A 23,523-nucleotide genomic window follows, 5' to 3' on the forward strand; every position below is an offset into this window, starting at 1 on the left:
GCAGAACTGTATGCGCTGCACATTCTTTCTAGTTCTATAGGAGGATTTTTGTAACCCGGTCCTGATGAGCCCACGGAATTCAGCTTAAATAAACCTCAAGATCAGAGTCCAACCGAATCTCAGACACACCAGCCTGCAGAAGGCCACTGAACTCTCTCTCTCTCTCTCTCTCTCTCACACACACACACACACACACACACACACACACACACACACACTATTTCTCTCTCATGCACCCCCTGTTCTCTCTGTTTCTGTCTGTCTTCACACCAACAGTTTTTCTTTCGTCCGGACAATCGGGAAACACTGACATTTATCTTTGTTTCTTTGCAGTAATAGGACTGAAAGTATAGAACATGTCCCTTCGAGCTAACGACAGCCAATTATCCTCCTGCTGCAACACAGCGTCTGAAAAAGGATGGCAGGTTGACAGTTGCGACTCTCATTCTGCTCACTTTCATTTGGTAATATTTATAGTGGATGACTAATCAGATTCATAAATGACTACCAGTTCTCAGCAACTGTTGCTTCTGAGAAACCTGACTAAAATGTTCAATAAACGCTGCCACACAGATATGCAAATAGTTTCTCTGTCATTTTGTTGTATGCAGATGAAGATAATGGCCTTGTTGATTATGTATTTGATTGTTTTTTTGTTTTTTTGTTTTTTTTTACTTTCCCCAATGTACACTTCAGGTTATGCAGGATTTTATCTAATCTGTTATGAAACCGACGCTATGAACCGTTCGAGTCCAGCCCTGCGCTTCATCTCTGTAACTTAAAGCTTTTTATATGCTGGTCTCATGCCAGCACGCTCACCTGACATGACTCCATGAGCACTGCAACATTAGCCGCCCCTGGAATGTGTATTCACTGCAGTTCAAGCGTTTCCATCTGTATTTATCAGTTTGTGCAAATTTACCAAAGTTTTACCTCTTGAAACAGAGAAATGTTTTAGGAGTAATTCAGGGAAAATGAGGGCAGCACGGCAACAAAAACCACGGCAGCCCGAAAAGACAACATGTCCACTGGAGGAGAGCTTTTTATTTCATCAAAGGGGCGCTGTGTAGTTTTGAGGGGAGGAAATTCAAACTCAGGATTCTAATATAAGATTAAAACCTTAAAGAAAATGTAGTTTGTGATTAATCAAGAGACATTTTAATTATCTTTAACCTGCTATAAATAAAGGTGAGGTCATCCAGGAAAAAAAAAATGCTAAAACATATTTTTTTCTTTTGCTTCGGTGCTCTGATTATTTAAAGTTGCACTATGTAGTTTCTGGAGAAGGAAATTCAGACTCAGAATTTTAATATTTAAAACATTAATGGGGAAATAATACAAACTCTGGAACATTTGTTTTCTTCACATAACTGAATGAACAAGCTGTTCTAAGAGGGAAATAAGATCACTGTTTGAGGCTAGAAGGGTGGCAGGGTCTGCCACATATAAACAAAGTAAAACAGTATGAAATTGTGTCGTTGTTTCGGGTCAGTTTGTTTAATCGTGGAATAAAGGAGCTTGTTCAGGCACACAAAATACTCTCTCCTCTGATTAAAACTTCCAAACATCCACAGAGCTTCTGCAGTATTTGAAAATATCAATCATTCTCAAGGGGAATAATACAATTTAAAAAATAGAAAATAACTTTTCATGATCACCACTGAAAAAAAGGGAGATTTGTGCTTGTTCTCGCTCAAACACACACACATGCATCTGTCCTCCTCCTGCTCTCTCTCTCTTTCGTGTATGTTTGCATCCAGTCAAAAAAAGAAAAGAAAAAAACCCAAACTGGCGTCGACTTTTCCCCCAAAACAAAACGCGCATCGGACGACGTTTGTTCTCGGTGAGCTCATCTGATACTTGGCGTCCTTTGTTGTGACTGACAGAATAATATCTCTCACACTGTAGGTGGGGATCTGACAGCGGGGAGAGAGTGAAACCTCTGCTCGACTCTAGTCTAGACAGTCTGCCTTTTACTACCGACGCAAACTGAGCCTTTTTTCTCCCTCTCTTCTTCTGCTTCTTCTTCTTCTCCTCTCGGGGAACTTCCCATCCCCCGGACCCCACTTTGGGAACCCCGGAACCAGACTCTACCCTCCTGTCTGATGCCCGTCTCTCCCATATCTCCCCCTCCTCCTCCTCTCTCAAGTGGGTGGTCCGGTGAGCCTTTTCGGGGCGGGGTCCTCTGTTTAACCCTCCTACCCCTCGTTCCTTCTTGAAACATGCTATAATAGAGAAAGTATGCAATGCATACTGCTCTGCTACAACCCCCCAATTATACTGCAACTGGGGTATTCGTGACTGGACGTCTGGGGGATCACACACATTTCCGATTAGAGGGAGGGAGGAGGGGAGAGAGAGAGAGAGAGAGAAAGAGAGAGAGAAGCACACACACAGTGAGAGAGGGAGGGAGGGAGAGAGAGAGAGAGAGAGGGAGAGTTTACCCTTTCATTCCAACCAATGAGACGTCGATACACTAACATTTTCATAGTTGTGCAGGAGCACAAAGTGAGCTGGCTGCTTGAACTTCCAGGTAAAAACTGCAAACCGACTCAAGGTAAGTTCAACTCTCCCCCCTCCTCCTCGCTCCGCTCGCGCTGTTGCACTCGGCGCAGCCTGCACAAACAGGATTACGCAGCCCCGAACATGGAGCCTATAGCCCCGTGTGTTTGCATGTATGTATGTGTCTGTACGTCCAGAGCTGGTGGGCTCTGAAAGGAGAGCTTTTGCACCTGTGTTGCTCGCCTTTGTCCTCCCTTGCTGGAAGTTTTTTCTTTTTCCTTTTTTCCTCCTCCGTGCTGCAGCCCCCCTCGCAGACACTCGGTTTCATCCACTCTTTCGGCGGACCTGTTCCCGCAGCCAAAACCAGCACATTTTAGGATCGATTGCGCAAGTGATGGGAGAAAAAAAAAAAAAAAAAAGGGGGGGGGGGGGGGGGGGGGGGGGATGTTGTGTGGCGAGTGCCGACTTTTACACGCGTTTAAAAACACCGCTCTGGTCTCCGGCTGTTGTTCTGGCCTTTTCTTTCTTTCTTTCTTTCTGTGTTTTTTTTCCTTCATCTTTCTTTCTTTAACGTTGCGGCGGCTCCTCGGCCGAAAGTCGGGGGGGTGGAAAAAAGGTTTTGAAGTCGAGGGCCCTCGCTTGCAGGAGCGTTTTTTTTTTCTTTTTCTTTTTCTTTTTTTTTTTTTTTACGCACCGTCTTTAAAAGGCTGTAAAAGAATGTGTTTTTTATGGTCGCAATTGCCGCCCATATGCAAAAAAGTACATTCAGTCCCGTACTTGACTGCCAAACACGGGCGAGTGGAAGCGGACGGCGAGCTGCTGCACGGGAAGGAGTGCAGGACGCTTGTTGTGTTGCTCCGAAATGAGTTTATAAGCGACGTCGTGCGTCTCGTTTGGCTTTTAAATCGTTTGAAAGAGGACGTCGATTTCTCAAATTACTCCCGACTTCCTGCTTCAGTGCGGCCGTTTGATAGGCTGTGTTGGCAATTAGCGTTTGGCACATTCCTTACAGCGCGAGACGGTATGGAAAAACGACCACCTTGGGACGTGAACCTACATCCCCTAGACTGAAGTATTGTTGTTTTCTCTCCTGCTTTAATAAAAAAAATTAAAACACACACACACACACTAACATAGAACACAACACAAAAAAGTCCTTTCTTTTCTTTTCTTTTCTTTTTTTTTTAAGCAGCCTTAAATAACTGTGCTGCTTTCTAGGAAGTTACTAGAAATGCAGCAAAACAAAAGCATATGGTGTTTATAGTGCTGGAGGCTGCTTTCAATCAGGACCTATGGCCAACTAGAGCTGGAACAAAATGTTGATTAATGGATCAGTCCAGAGCTGCAAGGATTAGTCGATTGACCCATTCTTCAAACATTAAATGAATCCCCCCTGCTATTTTTTAACAGTCGCTTTTTCAAGGAGTTTTGAAGAAAAGTTGTCAAAATTCAGCCTCTCGAATGTGACTCTTCTGTTCTCTTCAGAGTGCTTTGACGGTAAACTGGATGTTTTTTGCCTTTCTTTTTCGTCTTGATGATGTTATCTTTGGCTTTGGAGTCATTTTTTTCAGACACTTTGTCGAACAGACAACTAATCGATTATTCGAGAGAATGATCGCTGGTCGATCTCGACCGATACTTGATTTTTGGGGCCGATGTGGATACTGATATAAGGACGTAAAAACGAAAAATATAGAAGCAGACATACATACATTTTTTGCATTGATCAATCATATGTGGTTATAAAACACTTTTGGTGTTTGGTTAACAGAGTAAGAATGTTTTAGAGTTAGTCAACAAACGTTATCGTCTGAAATTACACTAGTACGTTAAAGCAGTACACTTTCAAGGATTTATTAATTAGAAATGATCCTGTGCATCCTTTTTGACATTTTGATCTCTAAAAAAAACGCATTTTGGGACATATCGGACAACTTATACGTAGATACAAATATGTCTGTCAGTTGTTGTATCGGTCGAGCTCTTATCGACAAATCAGTCGATGTAACGCTTGTCACAGAAATGGAATTGGCAATTGACTTTAATGACATTTGATTAATTGTTTCAGTCATTTTTCAAGGAAAAGTATGAACTATTCACAATTTTCACATTCCTAAAGATAAAGATTTGCTGGTTTTTCTTTGTCTTTAATATTAGTGAAGTGATGTCTGTTTTTATCTGTGATTATTGTGATTATCTGTTTCTTTAAAGTGATTATCTTTCGGTTTGGGACAGTTGGTTGGACAAAACAAGCGATTTGATGTCAACATGTGCCCACGTTGCACTTTAAACCAGCTTCTAACATTATTTTGACTTGACGATTCACCAATTCAGGAATTGGTGACAAAGTGAGACATTTTTATAACAGATCTGTTTTAACACTTTGGAATAAGTCTTAAAAGCCCCAAGACCACATCATCAGACGGGTTTCCTGATGAAAATGAAAGCTATTAAGTTTGCAGTCCCGTAAAAGCAAATCCTCAAAACTAAGAAGCTGCAATCAGAGAGTGTTCTGCATCTCTGCCTTTAAAATGTATACAAATGTTTAATCCATTATGCAGATCACTTTTCTGTCCTTAAGCAACGTATCACTGCAGCTCAGAGGCTCACTGCAGGCTGCAAACTCAGATTTGTCACTGCCTCGTCATAGTGTGATCTCCATTAAGGTTTTTTCTGTTCAGTGCTTTCTTGTGTGTGCGTTTTCTAAATGATTGCCACAGCCACTCAGGTTGCACAGGAAAAGTTGTAGCAGCATCAGACACACCTACAACCTGCGCAAACCCATTGAGAAATACCTCACAGAGGGCAAGTGGAAAGGCGGTGTTGCAGGAGAGTGGATGGAGGTTTTGGATGGGAGATTGAGTTGTGAATATCTGTGCTACTTTTAGTCGCTGGACACCACTCTCATGTTTCCCTGCATTTGCCAGAGCCCTGTCTGTGTTCCGATGAGCGCGGTGCCAAGGCTTATGTATGAGCAGTTCCCACGCTTGCTCTCGGAAAATAGTCCTGTGCGATTCTGAGTTATCCTTTCAGTGATACGTTCGTGCAAAAAGAACAACTATTTGAACTGGTTTGATTGAGCTTATGATCCCAAATTCTTCAGAGATGATTGTGTTCAGAAGAAGCAATTGTTCTTTCATTTTCTTTGCTCACATCTCCAGCTGCTGATACTCAGGTCTTCTCCTCTTTAAGCCCTCGAGGCCGCTCCTCCAGGCTTTGATGCCCACACTCTTTGACGCAGGTGGACAGACACAGGCATGAGTAACAGTGGGACCAAAGAGCCGTCGTCGCCCCAGCCGAGCACCGCCCAGTCGCCTCCTGAGCCTCAGCGCAGGGGCAGGGGTCGGCCACGGAAACAGCAGCAGGTAGACACCGGACCTTTAACAGACAAATTCATGATCAAAATGTCTAATTGGGAAAAATTCAAACCTCATTCTGAAAAACAAAGCTGGTTGATTGTGTGTCTGTGTCTTCAACTGATTAGTGTTTGGTTTCTCTCCACAGGAGCCTGTTGGACCACCAACTCCAAAGCGACCGAGAGGACGACCGAAAGGCAGCAAGAACAAAGGCCCCAGACCTGCACTGAAGGTTGAAACTGATCAGTGTATCCAAGATATTAAATATTTATTTGACCTCTTAATTGCAGCATTGTAACAGTACCTTGTCTCCCCTACCTGCAACAATTAGCTTTTTGAGTGCTATATTTAGACATTATTAAATTGCAAGAAATGCTGTGGATTTATTACAAGTATTATGAAACATTATACATTGTAAATATAATTACAAAATGCTTCTGAACTAACTTGAAATAACCTCTATCTCTATCACTCCAGGAAAGAGGAGCCAGTAAGCTTGTAGTAGCACATGGGCTTCTCTTTCCAGTTTATCTGCATTAGATGCATCTGAGAGTTTTCCATGTAATATTTCCTGAAATGCAGACATGTATGTCTTTTTTTTAAAGAAAGCTATAAGATAATCAGCAGCCACTGTGAGGGCATATGTCAGCTCAGACAGAGAAAAGAAAAACTGTTATTAAATCAATGCAGTATTCATGTCTGCAGCCTGCAGTTGGTCAGTGCTCAGATCCTCAGCTGTTATTAGTCCGAGGAGTGAAAGATTGTCTTACTGTTTGTCGCTGCATATATTTACCATCCTTCATACTTTCATGTGCACGCGCAACAGTTTTTTGAGAGTTAAATGTTGCACTACCACCACTACAATTACTTACTTTGCAGTCGTCTTCCTAAATTATTACATTGTCAGCAGTTTGTCAAGTAGTTAAAGTTGCTGCCGTCTCAACCAGTCGAGCTTCAGCATTTAAATTCTTGTCACACATGAATGTATTAGTAATAATTCAATAATACAGAATAATAATGATAATGATAAAGTTTTTTTTGGTTGTACCCAGGAAACTATTGAAAAGACAGTATGACAGAACAAACATTCACATGGGCGCCTTGTCTAAGGTGAAGTTAAAACAAGACGGTGGAACAGAAAATGTAAAAACACAAAAAGACAATATGAGTTATAACAAGTAAAAGGACTAAAAGCCGTAGAACAGGAAGGATGACAGAAAATGAATAGAGAGGAAAAGTAATGTAGAAATAGAGATAAATAAAAGAATACAATCAATAAAGGACGATAAGAGCACGATATCATATCATAGGAATTAAGAACAGATACAGTAATATACTGTTACGACCCCCTTAAGGAGGTACACCAAAACAGGTATAACATAAACAACCAAGTCAAGTTGCAGTTTAGAAGACGCTGAATTTATTAAATGAACAGCAACCCAGACAAAGAGGAAAAAACTCCGAAACAATCAGACAAACAAACTGATGGCCCGATGGGCCAAAATAAACAAAAGGAGGGCAGCCTCCCAGACCAACCCACCCGCGTCATTGGAGCTGGAGACTAACCTTGAACCCTAACACATCAAATCAAACACTCTGAACACTTTTCTACAATGAGCATCACTTTCGATACTCATGTTATGATAAAATCTTTTGCAGAATACCTTTTCAGAGGAGTATCTGTATACTGTTGTATCGTATCAACTTTTAGTGAAATAACGGATATGAACACTTTGCTCACAGTTGTAACAATGGTCAACACCGTTTTGATCTTAAGTCTAAATTTCTTTTTCTTGTAAATCACATTTAAAAATAGCAACAGCTGACCAAAGTGCTGTACGAAGCCAAAATCACAGCGCAAGAATCGAAGATCAACTCAAGAAATACACAAAGCAAAGAAAAACAGAAGACACTGTAAAGAAGCAGCTGATTTAGATCAGGAGGGCTAAATAAAAAAAAAAACCTTAACCGCATACATGTATGTCTTAATATAGATCATATTGAAGTAATCATCATTAAACACATTTCTGTTCAGTATAAATGTACTGTTCACTCTTGCAAACATGCACTCATATCTGTCATTATAAGCAAAATTGCTTTTTGCATTGTTATGGAAGTTCGTATGTATGTTTGTATGTTCGTATGAATGTTCATATACAAACAATAAACATACTCATTTTAGTGGTTCTTAATCATCTCCTGAGGTTAAAATTTAAGGATTTTCAGAAGCCTGTTTTATCAGTAGGGAAACCATTTTTACAGCCCCTGCTGGCAGCTCGCAAGAGCAACCCGGGCATTAGCAGCATGTAGCAGATATATAAGAAAAATGTCTCTTGTGTTTTTTTCTAGCTGTATCACTATTACTGTAGGAGCAAAATGTGGGGTAAATATGTGTACTTAAAGCTGGGGATGGTAAGATTGTAGACATCAGCAAGGAAAAGCTACAGTTTGGAATTATGTGAAAAAGTCCCACCACCTCCCTCACTGACTACCCCATAGCTCTTCCTTGCCAGCTGGGAGATCTGTGCAAGCTGCTAGCTTGTTACACTACCCATTATTAGCTTTTCTAGTCCAAATAATACATAGATTAACAACTCTATTAAATCCCACAATAACATAAACGGAAAGCAAAATAGCCATAACAAACATATCTCAGTTTGAAAAAGGCTACCAGGCGATCACTGCTGAAGTTGTGTGCTTTGTGCTAACGTTAGCCTCGGCAGCTGTGTTCTTTGGCTCAGGGACTGTCTGTTTTGTGCTACTCAGTTAGCTTGCTATGTACTGTGACTGCAGCATAAGGTTGTCATCGCTAACCTTGTCCAATGACCTAATTTCTTACTCACATGAAAGAAAATGCCTAATGTATCACAATAAACGTAAACAAACAAAGCTAGATAGCTATTGCTAGCACACCCCACTGCCAAGCCAGTATGTCAGTCTTTGGTAGTTTGCCGCATTTCCTCTGCCATTCTTGTGAAACTAATAGGTTAGCAATACATCCACCTTTTTGGCACACACAAATACTGTGTTTTTTTCCTTTTTAGAGCATTTGATGTATTAATTGCTGGGGTGTGACAAGTCATTTTCTACAAATACAACAAAAAAGCTTCTAGAATATCCAACCGTATCTTTAATTCTGATATTTAGCTATTTAATTGTTTAGATTGTTTTAATGAATTCATGTGTGGGAAGGTTTGAATATTTTACAGACCAAAAAATACTTTTTTATCTTGTTTATCACCTAGTTTTGTTGTACTTGTAAAATTCTTATCGAAGTATTCCCAAATACATATACGTTTAGTAATTTACTTACTTACTTACTTCAGTTAATAGAACAAAACTTCTGCTGTTCCTGCGACAAATGTTTCTCACTGACCTGAAGAAGTTTTAGCTGTTAAAAAATGGCTGCTGACAAAATTTGCAAAAAACTGCAATCACACAAGAGCTCGTAATCTTAGCTGGTGATCAGCATGAAGGATTGTAAAAGTCTGAAACCCCCCTTTAACCGTTCATCTGTTCTTTCTCAGAAAGTAGAGCCCCTTGGGGAGAGACGACCTCGTGGGCGACCAAGGAAATGGGTATGGAGCAATCGTTGACAGTTAGACACATCTTGGAGTTAACTGTAAATGTACATCCAAAGCCTCCAAGGTGTCTGCGGCAGCTGCACGGTCCTTGAGGGTGGATTTCACTTCATGTACAATAAATCCTGTCCCTTGTCTTTCCACAGCCCCAGAAAGTGGTGCAAGAAGTGACTGAAGAGCAGCAGGTGAGGAGAATGAAAACTTTAAAAGCTAGAAGGGTGGTTCAGTTTTGTTTTGATGAAGCCGCTCAAGCCACCGGTTCCTTCACATAAGACCTTATTGTGATTTAATTGAAAATGATCTTAGATTAAAAGTATAACTTTAGTAAGAGTAGAGAGTTTGGAGAAATGTTGTGCAGCAGTTACTAAAGAAAGTAGTCACAAAAAATGACTGAAATAAGATCTGTGACAGCTTTATGAAATAACTCTCAGAGCCATGTTCACTAATTCCACGAAGTGGTTTATAATCTCACAAACTGAGCCTTTAAATCACTACAAGTTTTAAACCCTGCAGCCTCTCTGCATGTGCAGAGTGCACAGTTTAACACTGTGCAGGTTTATCAAACCATGTTTCACCCTTTATTGCATCAAACTGGAGCTGACTTCATGACTACGAATGAAACCCTTTGTTCAGTTGAACAGAAATCTCATTTTGTGTCACACCTTTTACCTTTTGACTAATATCAGTTACACTTATGATGCAGGACTGATAATAGCAGAGCTGATCTCATTTAACTATTCATGAATTTAATAAGCTCATGTTCAGCACAGAGCTCGTGCTCAGCGTCAAACCTTAAGGTGAACAAAAAGTCATTTGCTCTCATCGTAAGCCATCGGATTAATTAATGACTCTAGTTTTGTTTTTCTATTATTTTTTTCAGCACAAGGGGCTTACAAGAAGACAGTATGTAGACGTAAATGAAAAACATTTGGCAAAAATAGCACGCAATGGTTAAATATTATTGTAAAAATTATAGGACTCATAGAAAAAGACATAGTACTGACATTGAAAGTAGCACATAGCGCACCACAAGTAAATGGTCTTGTAACTTTCATTGAAGAAGAATGGTGATCTAAGAAATATTAGGTAATGTGGTACATTTGACTTCACTCATACAATCTAGTGCGCCGTCATACAAAATCATAATGGTCTTAACTTTTCCAGCCTCTGTGCTCTGGAAAACGACTCCGTTAACACAAATCCAACACTCAGAAAAGGCTTTCGTAATCAGTTAATTCTCATTTCAAATGATATATCTTTCAATCCTTGTACACTATGTTATCAAAACTGCTAAAGTTGTTGCTGAGTTGGCACATTTGATTTGAATGACTAAAACACCTGATGCACATGCTCCTTGTGTTTTTACGAGTTCGTGGAAATGCACAGATGGCAGCGCTGAATTCCCCAGATACACCTCCATACATCCTTTTTGTGACATCCAGTTTTGGCGAATATAAGAAACATGTTTCTGAGAATTTAGGGTTCTTCTAGCCGTCTTGTTCACTATCCGAATGGCAGCGTTGCACAACAGTTGACACCGAAGCGGGCAGGTCTGCTCTTGATGCCCCCAGTCTGCCTTATCGCATCCTCTGCACTGAGCAGTTTGTCAAAGATGCTTCAAGAACTGAAACCGTTGAGACAGACTCCCTTTCTCAGATGCACGCAACACGAAGGGGAAGAATGAGTCAATGTCGAGAGGGGAAACCTGATCTAACTGTTCTCTTCCTCTGTCTTCTTGGTTTCCTGGCATAACTGTCGTCTTCCTCACATTTCGAGGCCTGACAGCTGGACCTACTTTGCCGCACGCAATCGCTCAATGAAATTTTTAACACTCATTCTTGTATTTCTCATGCTCTTTCTAGTGTTGATTCATTAACATGCGCACAATGAGTCACCGAACTGAACACAATAACAGACAAAATGACAGTGGTTTTGGTTCCCTGCGTTTCCAGGGCCCTTCTGAAGAAGCTGAGGAGGGTCCCTCGCAGCTTGAGCCCTCTACATCTCAGGTCCCGGAGCAGGAGGAAGGGGAGTAGATCAGATACCTCTCTACCTACCTCAAGGTTTGGCCTCAAGCAAACAGGGGTTCAGTCTTGACTCCTGTCTGTGATGGGGGTTCAGGAGCACACACACAACACAAACAAAAAATCATTGCAAACGGGGGATTCTTCTCCCAATCCGATACTGTACTCTGGTTTTGTTGGTTCACTCATACTAGTTTGAAAGAATTTGAACTTAGGATATGGTTTCGGTTTTTTTATATTAAGGGAATAGTTTTACATTTTGGGAAACATGCTTGTTCACTTTCCTGCCGAAGGTTAGGCAAGACGACTGATACCACGTGCCTGTCTGTACATTAGTACAAATACCCGAAACAAGAGGAAACAGTCAGCCTGGTTCTGTCTAAAGGCAACAAAATCCATCTATCAGTGCCTCTAAAGCTCACTAATTAACATGTTATAATTTGTTAGTTTGATCCGTACACAAACCAAAGTGTATGAATGATGATTTTGTTTTCACAGGGGTCATGTGCAAGTTTTAACGGTGCTGTCAGGTGGATTTTGAGAGGCTATGCGGTCGTGTCTGGATGTTAACCCTACATCCACAAAACTCTCACACATGTTCAGTGCAGTAGTGCTTGACTCTGAAGGAGCGGACGATATCAGATATACCTCACATGGGAGAAGTCTGCCTTCAGGACTTTCTGCCAGAAAGCTGTTTGGGGTACCAAACGGCAATGTTGGCTCATTATTTTAACCAAAACCACGATCTTAATCAAGTGGTTGTTTTGCCTAAATCGAACCAAACAGCCTCCAAAAAACGCATTTTAAAACTTACTTTAACTAGTCAAAAGTTTACAGTAACATTTAGTTTCACACGGGACAAGAACCACAATATATTGGGTCAAAGTCCCATATTTGATCCATTTCCTAAGTGCACTTGGTCGTTCTTTATACCACATCACCTCACTAGGGTAAGGGTTACCATCCAGACACGACTGAGCTTGGTTAACTGTTGCCGGTCTTTATGCTAAGCCAAGCTAACCATTTTTCTCAATCTTCCCATTGAATACTAGGCGAGAAAGCCAAAAGGCGTATTTCCCAAAATGTTCGACTAATCAACCGTAAGGATTCCTGCTTTCCTCAACCTCTCGGTGTGTCTGTGTGTGTGTCTGTCTGCGTGTGTGTGTGTGTCTCTGCATGAATGAGTGTGTGTGTGGAGAGAGGGCAGGGTTGTAGGCTAAAAATGAGGGGGGGGGGGGGGGGGGTTCAAGGAAAAAGGAACCAAACCAAACCGTTTCATTGAGACATGTTTCTAAATCAAGTGTCATGAATCCTCACGTGAGACGGGAGCAAGACGGTGACAGTTTTTTTAATGATGTTACAAATAAACATGGTGCTCTGAAGTCATTTATTATGAAAGTAAATGTGAAAGGTTTTTGTTCCAAAATGAAATATCCAGTCCGGGAGAGGAGAGATGTCTAACGTTCTTTACTCAGAATAGAAAAATGCAGATGATAACGTAAGTTCAAATGACAATGTACAACATTCAGGTTAATTTTTATTTTTTTTTTACTTTCAACCAGCAGCTGTTTTTAAGAAACGAAAACACCCAAAGGTTTAATTGGATGTCTCATTTTGGATAGAAATCCTTCATGTATTCTTTAGTCGACGACAATGTTGACATGTCATTTTACCACACTCAGGATATCACTATTACAGTGCTTTTACACCATATTGAAACCTCAGGTACAAAAAACTATTCAGGAACATGTTGTCAGCCTACTCAGAAATAATTATTGTGCTGTGTTTGTTGTGCATTTCTGTATTTGACATTACCAGTATGCCTTGACACAAAGACCTCATTTAAACCTCAGTTGCCCTCAGTTTCTTAATCTCTCATTCTACCTCAGTAACACGAAAGACAGACTATCTCCGACAAAGTTCTTCTCCGCTCCCACGGCAGCAATGACATACGCACTTACTGTACACACACACACACACGCACACACACACACACACACACAGACACACACAGGTTTATTTGCAGACATACAGCACAGACAGGCAAAAGGGTTTTCAGGCCTGCATACCAACACACAGAAGCAAACAGTACACTCCAGCAGAGGATTTTACTACCGGTGTAAAAATGAAAGCATCAGTGTCATTTCTTTAAAAAAAACAAAAAAAAAAACAACTGTAGGCCTTTTTGTTAAAAGCTGAAGTGAGAATTATTTTTGTTCTCCTGGGAAAAATAAAATGCAGCCAATAGTTTACAACAACTTGATGAAATATTTGCTTTTTTTTAGGGTGTAGTTCCTTATGATAAATACTTGTTTTTTTTTTGTTTTGTTTTCTTTGGGTCGCTTACTCTTTTCTCATTTTTACTACATCATGTATTTTCTGATTCTTACACTGTAAAATTGTATGTGTGACACTCTTAATTCATGTGATTTTTAAAAAAGAAAGGGGCGGCAGATAACCACGCAGTGCTGAAATACACGAAAGTTATGGAAAACAACAACAAGTTATTGTGTGTGAAAATTGCCAAATAAGTTGTGGGTAATCGACTAATGTTATTTGACCAATTTTTGATTGAAACAAGCACAAATTTGCAATAGATACGACCATGTAGGTGTATGCATCCTCACACAACCTCTCAGATGTGACTGGTTTGGTCACGTTGGGTCAATCAGTTCAATCAAGTTATGAGCTTTTAGTGATTGGCTCCTCCCACTGCCACACCCCTTTTAAAGCCAACTGGCATGAACACAAACACACAACTTCACACGCAGACACTCGACTGCTATGCCAAATTCACTACCAGCTTATTTGGGCAAAAACTGTGGCCGATCTATAGAGCTCAACATTTTTTGGAACCACTTTGTGTCTGGAAGTGAATTTCTTTGTTCGTTTAGTCCAGTGACGTTTCAGAAAATCCGAACTATATAGAGTTTTTGAGCTTTGAAGCAAACCAACCAAATGAAAAATGAATCCTGACCATAAATTATTTGATTTGGAGCAAATAAAAGAAAATTGAAAAACAGAAGAAAAAAAAAGGCAACGACTGTGTAAATAATTATTTAAAGAGCGAAGGACTAATCATCCCATAAACTATTGCCAATGATTTCTTTTCAACAACTTTCAACTCTGGAACTGGAAACTCATGTCAGCTAGCCAGCGACATGACTTTAGCTGGTCTGGTAAACATTTTTATGGTAACAGCAAGCTCAGCCAGTCAAAGACGTCGATGTTACAGTATTGGAATATGGGTAGTGAAGTTATTCTGCATCACATTGGGAATAAAAGATGTTCTCCTTAAAACTATGTTGTGATGACATCCAGAGCTACTGTCGCTAAACACATGAAGAGGAACAATGAGCTAAAAGTTTAGTTGGCCACAGCAGGCGGGCTGACGTTAACTCATGACAGCTCTCACAAATGAAAGTTAACTTTATTACTGCTGACCAGTGTGCTCCTTTCTCTAGGTTTTGCAGAGCGACAAAACAAAATGTGGCAATAAGTCCAGTTATACTAGTGTGCTTTTCAGTCAGAAGCTCTCTGTCCGATATATGTCAGGCATCGACGTCGTGGGACGAGTCAATTGAGCACCAGGTTAAATGGATAACACCTCTTGTACTTACTCTTGTAACCAAAACTGACATCCTTACAACATTATGGCTTGTAATCAACATACTTGATTCAGTCTATGAACTGCATATTTTCACTTCCAGAACCTCACTGTTAAGCTCTGAAGAGCTGCCGCTCACAGCTAAAAATTACCCAAGTTGCACCTTTGTTTCCAATTTGGCTGTTAAAAGTGAGTATACAAATGCGACCAGGGTTGCCACAGTGTGAGAATAATGTGAAGAAAATGCTACAAACATAGTGCCACAGAAGCACGGCTCAAAAATAGTTATCTGACTCTATAACATTTTTTGTTATGTAACTAACATCTATCTAAAGTTTGCTAACTTTAGCTAACATTAGCTAAGACAAGTTACTGGTCACTGATTATCTTTGAATGCAACTTTTCATTATTGGTTCTACTGTCAAAAGTTTAAAGGCTGAGTACACACAAATTACAAATTAACGTATTTTCTTACTTATCTCTCCAGACATGCAGGTAGTTTTGGTTTTATTAGGTCAGATTTTTAAAAATACCTCAAATCAACTGAAAAGAAAGGAATTTTGTTTGCGGTCACACTATTGTGCTCATGGTGTTGAGAAAAGAAACAAAACTATCTGCATGACAAGGTAACATTAGAGGTGAATAGAAGTGTAATACTGTTTGTATTTTGGGAGAACCCACATTATAGGGTGAATTATAAAGTATTTTATCTGTAATGAATCAGTTATAACTTTGTTAAACTTACTAGTAATATACCTGTAGAATTATATTGGTATCTCTTTCTTTTTTATTCTACTGATTTCCAAGTTTTTAAAATCAAAGATAGAGGTTTTGAGCCTCCAGTCTGTTTTTAAAAAATGAATTTGAGACCTTTTTAGTAATGATTTCTACACTTAAACTGAGATTCTGCCGCTGTGACATGCTAATAAACCTTTTACATAACATCAACTACATGTCACTTATTAATTGTTTATTAGTTGACTTGAATATCAAATATTCTCATCATTTACTGTAAGTGTTTTTTTTCCACCTTAGACTTTTATTATTTTATCACTGATGACATGTTGTATCCCAGTAATTTCATGTATTTCAGCATTGTTGACTAAATCACTGCCAGGCGAGCTTAATTCATTTACAGACAGGTGTGTTTTTCTTGTTCAACTGCATTGACTTTACGTTTTTTTGCCCTCTGGACTACCTCTGAAAACTAACAAGCCTGGGACATCTCTGAGGAAGTTTATTTGTTAGTTATACCTAACCTTTTCCATTAGACAGAACTGCAGGCGATCTGGATCATGAAACCTTGAAAATAGCTGTCAAACTAGTACTGTTGTAGTCCACTCATCTCATCTCACTACATTCATGAAACCGTAATGAATGGAAGTCAGCCTGAAGGGTGCCTGTTAATTGAACTACAGCTGAGTCAATGTTTGTTATTTTACATGAGCTGTGTCTGGATATTTACTCTCTATATGGGGACAATGTTGTTCTGTGATCTTACTGATAGTGATATAGTTACATACAGTACTTGATCCATTTTCAACTATTGAAAAGTTGAAGTGTAACTTGAGAAATCATCTTGTATGCCTTACTTTTAACACCATGTTGTAGTTATGTTATTGATGTGTCCTCATCCACTTCATTAATACAACTCACAAACCTGTGATATATATTTTGTTATGATTCTTTACCATGTGATTTGTGTTATTCTGCTTCTTTATCGCTTATCAATAAAATATCACACTTATCAACTCTCTTTTGACATGGATTTGCAACAACTCACCTTTTTTTTTTCAAACTGGTTTAAATACTTTTAATGTATACAGACTGAAACAATCCTTCATTGGTCAATAAAGAGGAAACAAAGAAGAGGGGGCACAGTTCACTCGAGGATGGTGACACATCCAGTGTTCAAGCTCGTCAAGAGACGCAAGACCACAAAATCAGTTTGACACAAATTTACACTTCTCCCTTATCAAACATGGAAGTAGATACTGAAGCTCAGAAGAACTCCACTGAAAAGCTACCAAACATTTTAACAGCAATGACACAACATGATTCAAGAAATGTGCATCACACTGCATTCGTGTGCCAATAATAACAGTGCAAGATCATATGTGACGCCTCCCGTTATGCTCCCTTATCGTACATGCACCCTATATTTTTATTTCCCATAGTCTGAAAACCGCTGCCATTCCAGGTATCGTGTTTTAGTGCTGAAATCATTCACCAAAGCTCAAGTTGTTCCCAGAAACAGTCCAGTCATCCCTTTATTTTCTGTCCTAAGTGGACAGTCTGTATGTCAACTTCTGGAAGAGAGCTGCTAGGCGTTGAGAGCTTTGGCGACATCTGTGAAGACCAGACGACTGGGCCTCTGCGTGGTCCCCTGGGAAGTTGTGAGAGTCTGCATAGGAGATAAAACTCTTAGTGACACTGAGATCAAATATGATTGTGAGAAACAGTGAAAACAGCTAGTTGCCTTAGAGGACTGTTATGTTGTGTTAATGGAAACGGCTAAATTGAATTATTATTTTATATTCAGATTGTGATTCATTACTGAAACCAGAGAAAATGTGTTCAGACCAGAGGCCACACGTATAAAACAGTATATGTGTTGCAGTGTTCAGGGTATATAGTAAATTCACTTTGCAAAAATGACAAAGAATGCATATTAAAGGTGCAATATGTCAGAATTGCCCACCTGTAGAATTAGATAACTCTGCAACACAATACACATACATCTTTAATATAACATCACAACTGTAATTTCTTCTGCAATTTTAGTCAACTTTTGAATGTTAAAACTAAAAACAGTATATATTGCACCTTTAAATATACCAACATGCATTCTTCTCAATGCGCTTAAATATTTTCTTAACTGAGGTCCACCACTATTTTGCGGGCTTTTAACTACATTTCATGTACTTTATCAACAAATTGCTCAGTTCAGTTGACATGTGCGAGATGAAGTTAAAAGGTACTGAAGAAGATGGTGAGCGGGCCATAAAATTGAGAGCATGAGCTTAAATTCATGTAATGAAACTTTGATGACAAAATGGAACTGCTTTGAAAAGCAGTAAAACTACATTTATTAACGATTTGCCACCAGTGGAAGTGTTTGATATGTGATGGTCTGCGTAGTAAACTCATTATATTCAATCTGATTATTTGAAAATAACACAAAAGGTTGTGTTTTGCAACACCTTCTGTGCTCATGTGGCCCCTGGAATATTTAAAGTATTAAGTTGAAGGAACAAAAAGGAAAGGATGAAAGATAACATGGATGTAGATCTGTAGGTAGTGGTGGTGTGTATCCTCTGTTAGCTATACTTTGACGTGGATTAGTTAGGATAAAATTAATTCATCTTAAATCAGTAAAGAACTTCTAATCTATTGTTTTTTATACGAGATAGTGCAATAATGATAGCATGAAAGAAAATGTAGATTGTGTGGGAAAAAAAGAGGTTTAAAGGTTCAGAAGACACACAGGCGATACTTTACCATGTTTGCCTTTGTCAAAACTTAAAAGAAATAAAAGAAAATAAAAATGAATTATGACAGTAACCAATGAACGACTATTATTAGAACGAAAGAAGTGTAACCTATAATCAAGCACAAATGGATTATATTGCAAAAATAAGTTTAATGATATAATAATAACATATTTAAATGTACCGTTATATACCACAACTAACACACGCAACAAGTTCACTACAACCCAACCTGGACATCAGAAATTATTATAAAAATTTGACATCAAACTTAAATAATGTAATCAAAGTTGCTGGGAAATGCTGCCTTTTCAAAACTGTACATTAACTTCTACTGTAGAAAATGACTTGGTTATTGTGTATGGTCTGAATGAGAGCACTTTTCAATTCAAGATAAAAGAGATACAGTGGTTCATGTTAGGACATGGAAAATAAATATCGCGCCAAATGCCTTCCAGCTTACCTTGGCATTGGGACCTGTGAGGCTGCCCTCCCGGCCGTGGTCCAGCAGTTCCTGTTCCAGCAGGTCATCTTGTTCTTCAGCCGGGTCAAAGTTATACATGGGCATGAGCTGGTGCCTCAGCTTCTCCAGCCTGTACAACAACAGTGTAGGGGTGAAAACTAGTCTGAATATAAGCAACTATAAATAACACCACCGATTAACCTAGTGCAGTAGCTGCACCGGTCACCAGTACAGCTGATGAGATTAAATCCTTAGTTGTTGAAATGCCGTAAAAGTATAAAAAGTTTGATACCCAGCCCGAGGTACCAAGCATCCACATGTTTACAACCTCACAATCACTTGACTTCCATGGCAAATTTAAAATAGAAAGTTGGAAATTTTTGTGGACCAATGAACTGCTGGAGCAACAGATGGGGTTAGAGCGATGCAAAAGGATCTATGCTGAGTTCAAGGATTCCTCCCACAAGTGAACGACAAATAGGTTACGAGTAATAAAACAAGCTGATGCTAAAATGTAGGGTTGTGGCAAACTGTCATTAAAGAAAAAGGAACTCTCCTGAGTCCCATGATGTTTCCCACAAGTGTCTACAACAACCTGTTAATGAGTTACAAAAGCGGATGTGTGGAAATGGTGTGTGTGTGGCTTTCTACAAAGTTTGGTCATGTTACGTGAATCAGTTTAGAAGTTGTGCAGCTCTTTTGTTAAAGGCCACTCCCACTGCCACACCCAATTGGTATGAACACAAACACACATCCCCGACGTCCTTGACAAAATTCAGCGCTGTAGCATGAGATCTATGGCCATGATATGGTGGGATGATTTTTGTGGATGGACGGACCAAACAACTGACTGACAGAGTGAGCTATAGAGCTCAACTAAAATTAAATTATATCATGAAACAAAACAGGAAGAAAAGACAAAGCAAACAACCCAATGACCACAGTCACACGGCAGCCATTTCCTCTGACATCAGGCTCAAGGTGGGAAGCATAAATGTAAATAAAGGGAATTCAAATTTAAATGTTATAATTTCACTGCTGTCTGATTGATCAGCAAGTAAAAAAAGACAATGGATAGTGACAACCTTGAGGAACATCCGGCCACATTCAAAGGTAAAACAACTTATTTTATAACCCATTAGCACAGTTGCCAAGTCCGCTTATTATAAGCGACTTTGGGCTTGTTTTTCTGTAAAGTCGCTTATAAATATTGGTAGACGCGGGTTGCAGGTTTTTGGGCTTGTTGTTAAAGTGTTCCTCTTCCTATTGTATTGCATGTCATATTGTTTTGAAGTCCTGGAACTAAAACAAAAAAGGATCATAACATAAAAAAACAATAATAAATACAATGATATGTCTGGATTCAGGGTGATATTTGTGTGTGTGCAAAGTGTAATAATCTCCCCTTTTTCTTTTTTACCACAAACGGAGAAGTCGTTGTTTTGGGCTTGTTTTCATATGCCCACTTGCTTGTTTCTCTCGCGATATCTGGCAACACTGCCCATTAGCTAACGTTAGCATTCAAGTACTTCCTCGTAATCATTACTGTTTGTACTAGTGTTACACAATACAACAGGAAAGGCATAATTAACTCTAAAATATTGGACACATTTATTTGACCCTGACAGTGAGAAACACTAGATTTAACCAAACAGTAAGGTTAGCTAGCAAGTGGCTGAATGCTAACGTTAACTTGGTTTAACCTTAAAATACGGCCAAATGTCCCTCCAGGTTTTTTTACTCTCCACTGTCAATTCAGTTTCTAAACAATGTGTCAGATTCCCTATATGTTCTTATAACTTGCAACCTGAAACACAGCAACATAACACTATGCCAGCATTTAAGCTCCACACCCTGAGTTTGACTGAAGTGAATGTGTGAATATGATCAACACTGCAGAACTTGCTTTAGTTGATACTATACGTTAGTTTAGCAAATTCTGTAATACATTTGCAAATAAACAAATGGGTTACACGATTAAAATGCAGTTCATTTGACGCTAAAGCAAATAGATTTCTTATAAACTTACCGCTTCCGTTTCCGAATATACAGCATCTAGGATGGAGAAAGACAGGAACACAAGTTGTGTTATTGATAGAAATAACTTGTCCAAAATAAATTATTTGGTGCGTCGACAACTATACACTAATTTTCACATGATGGTGAGAACGCAATAGGTAAAGACATTCCAGTTCATTCAGAGAAAATATGTTTCTACTGAATCAAGGAACAATATTTAAATGCTTCCTTACAATTGCCACCGCTAAGCCAATGACAGTGATGATGCCAAAGGGTACGAGAACCATTCCCATCCCCGAGCCCTCGGTCATCGCCTCAGGAAACGTGGTGGCATTAAAGCTGGTTTCATTTGCCGTTATAGTAACAGTCATTAATGTTGTCCTGGAGGTGACATTGTCTCTGGCGCTCGAGCTCGTCGAGAGGAAGGGGGCCGTGGTGGTCGTGGCAGGTGTGGGGAAAAACCCTGCCGTTGTCTTTGCCGCAGTTACAGCCATGGTCAGGTGTAACTGTTTCAACTGAAGGTTCTATTTTAAATATCTGTGTGGAAGTTGTTGTGACACTCAACGTCTAGTGTGTCTCATGGTTTATAGAGGTTTTAGTCCCTCTGGCTGGAGGTCTGCTGAACCTAAAAAAAGAAGTAGTTTGTGATTAATAAAGGGTCATTTTATTGATCTTTAACCTAGTATAAATAAAGGTGAAGTCCATTCTTTAGCTACAGACAAAAAGCTAAAACATATTTTCTCTTTTGCTTCTGTGCTGAGTATTTAAAGAGGCACTGTGTAGTTTTGGAGAAGAAATTCAGACTCAGAATTTTAATATTTACAAAGTTAATAAGGGAATCATACAAACAAAATATTTTAGTTTTCCATAGATGAATTAACAAGATGTTCTCAGAGGGAAATAATGTTCCCAGAACACTGTTTGAAGCCGGAGAGTCGGCAAGGTCCGCAAAATACAAACAGAGTAAAACGTTGTGAAATTATGTTGTCCTATAAGGTCAATTTGTGTATTCAGTAATGAAAATAAAGAGAGTTTGTTTATTCCGTTTGTTTAGGGATAAAAAGTCAGCCAATGAAGATCATTCTCTTCTGATTAAAGCTTCCTACATAGTGCACCTTTAATTAAATTTTTGTTTCAAACATTTCAGTGTTGGCACACGCAACTCTCGATTTCATTCAAACCACGGCTGATTGTGCCAGCAGGGTTGTGGTAGGTGTTTTCGGGCAGGATGTGGGTAGCAAAAAGGCACCGGAGGAAAGTGGCATAACAAACTTGATAAAATACAGAGGAATACCAACCACTCAAACTGTAACGTACACTGTGAGGAAATGTGTTGGCAGCACGTTCACAACATCAAAATCAAACTTACACCCACACACACACACACAGCTTCCATAAATATCCACTGCATCCAAGACTCGGTACCTCCCACCCACACACACACACACACACACACACACACACACACACATACTCCGTACACATCACATGAGCAGTAAGAGCAATTTATCCTGAAGATCTAAATGGAGAAGAGGAGTTTTTAAAACATGCTTTTTATTTTAAAGCAGTGTTACATGCTGACACAGGAAGGCAGTGAAAATAGACACATGATCCATTCCTCTCCCCTTAGTGCATCCTGTCTGCTTGCTCTCTTAATGAGGAACATGTGCAGCTGAAGCAAACAACCAATGAGAAGCAAAGGCTGGATTCAGTCATGTCTGCCTGCTTAACAATCCCCTGCCCTGCAACAAAGACAAGAGCCTGCATCTTTGTTTGAATCTTGTTGTGGCCTCATTACTGTGGGTTGCTGACACACTAACATGTTATTTTTAGTCAAGATGCACTCTATCTCAGCTGTCCTGTGCAAACAGCTGAGCTACTAATCCTGCCAACGTGACCAGCTCCTGCTCCATGTGTCCTCTCAGATTAGAGATGCATACGTACCTTAACATACAACATGCATGACTTCAGAGGTGAGCTGCGGCAGGCCGGGGCTGGCTACAGAAGGGAAAATTTCATTGGAAGAGGCAGCATTTCCTCCAGTGTCTGCCCCTCCTCCTCCTCCTCTTCCTCTGTTTTCCCCCTTTAGCAATGCAGGTACTGCTCAGGCTGTTTACATTGACAAAACAGCCATTTTCTCTGAAGATGGACTCCACACACCAAAGTTACCCTATCCCGCCAGCCTCCGAGAGATCCCCTTCCCGTTCTCAGATTGCCTCCTAGGATCTACTCCCCCCGTCTTGCCCTTTCTTGTATTTCACACAACAGAGGCTGCTCTAGGGATGCTGCAAACAGAGATCAGTGCGGCAAGCTCCCGCCCCCTTCACCCTGCAATTGGTCTAATGGCTTCAAGATGACACAAGCGGTTGGCTCCCTCAGCTGTCTATTTGGCTTTGCAGGGGTGAGAATGGGATTTAATGGCTCTGCACACCAGATGCTGTCAGACCCATGTGAATGACTGCATCCGGGTGGCAGGTCTG

The 23,523-nt window shown here is 39.8% G+C and overlaps 2 protein-coding genes across 5 annotated transcripts; one reads left to right on the forward strand and one right to left on the reverse strand.

Annotated features, from left to right (window-relative positions):
* The first annotated feature begins 2,197 nt into the window (after positions 1–2,197).
* On the forward strand, positions 2,198–13,718 carry LOC115583434 (high mobility group protein HMGI-C). Of its 3 annotated transcripts, none has more exons than XM_030420275.1 (6): positions 2,198–2,557; positions 5,744–5,867; positions 6,007–6,090; positions 9,386–9,436; positions 9,586–9,624; positions 11,392–13,718. In XM_030420275.1, exons 2-6 carry the CDS (start codon positions 5,760–5,762, stop codon positions 11,473–11,475), a joined length of 366 nt encoding a protein of 121 aa, XP_030276135.1. In that variant the 5' UTR covers positions 2,198–2,557; positions 5,744–5,759; the 3' UTR covers positions 11,476–13,718. The 3 variants fall into 3 exon arrangements, with proteins under 3 accessions (XP_030276135.1, XP_030276134.1, XP_030276133.1); XM_030420274.1 differs by having other exon boundaries at positions 2,199–2,557; positions 5,664–5,867; XM_030420273.1 differs by having other exon boundaries at positions 2,199–2,557; positions 5,695–5,867.
* A 2,370-nt stretch (positions 13,719–16,088) lies between these two features.
* c6h3orf18 (chromosome 6 C3orf18 homolog) lies at positions 16,089–23,448 on the reverse strand. Of its 2 annotated transcripts, XM_030420272.1 has the most exons (6): positions 22,988–23,448; positions 21,277–21,668; positions 21,054–21,079; positions 19,025–19,154; positions 18,572–18,591; positions 16,089–17,474 (listed from the first exon to the last, which is right to left on the reverse strand). In XM_030420272.1, exons 2-5 carry the CDS (start codon positions 21,535–21,537, stop codon positions 18,586–18,588), a joined length of 423 nt encoding a protein of 140 aa, XP_030276132.1. In that variant the 5' UTR covers positions 21,538–21,668; positions 22,988–23,448; the 3' UTR covers positions 16,089–17,474; positions 18,572–18,585. The 2 variants fall into 2 exon arrangements, with proteins under 2 accessions (XP_030276132.1, XP_030276131.1); XM_030420271.1 differs by lacking the exon at positions 18,572–18,591 and having other exon boundaries at positions 16,116–17,474; positions 22,988–23,444.
* Positions 23,449–23,523: the final 75 nt, after the last annotated feature.

Source organism: Sparus aurata, chromosome 6 (assembly GCF_900880675.1).
Source record: "Sparus aurata chromosome 6, fSpaAur1.1, whole genome shotgun sequence".
Lineage (NCBI taxonomy): Eukaryota > Metazoa > Chordata > Actinopteri > Spariformes > Sparidae > Sparus > Sparus aurata.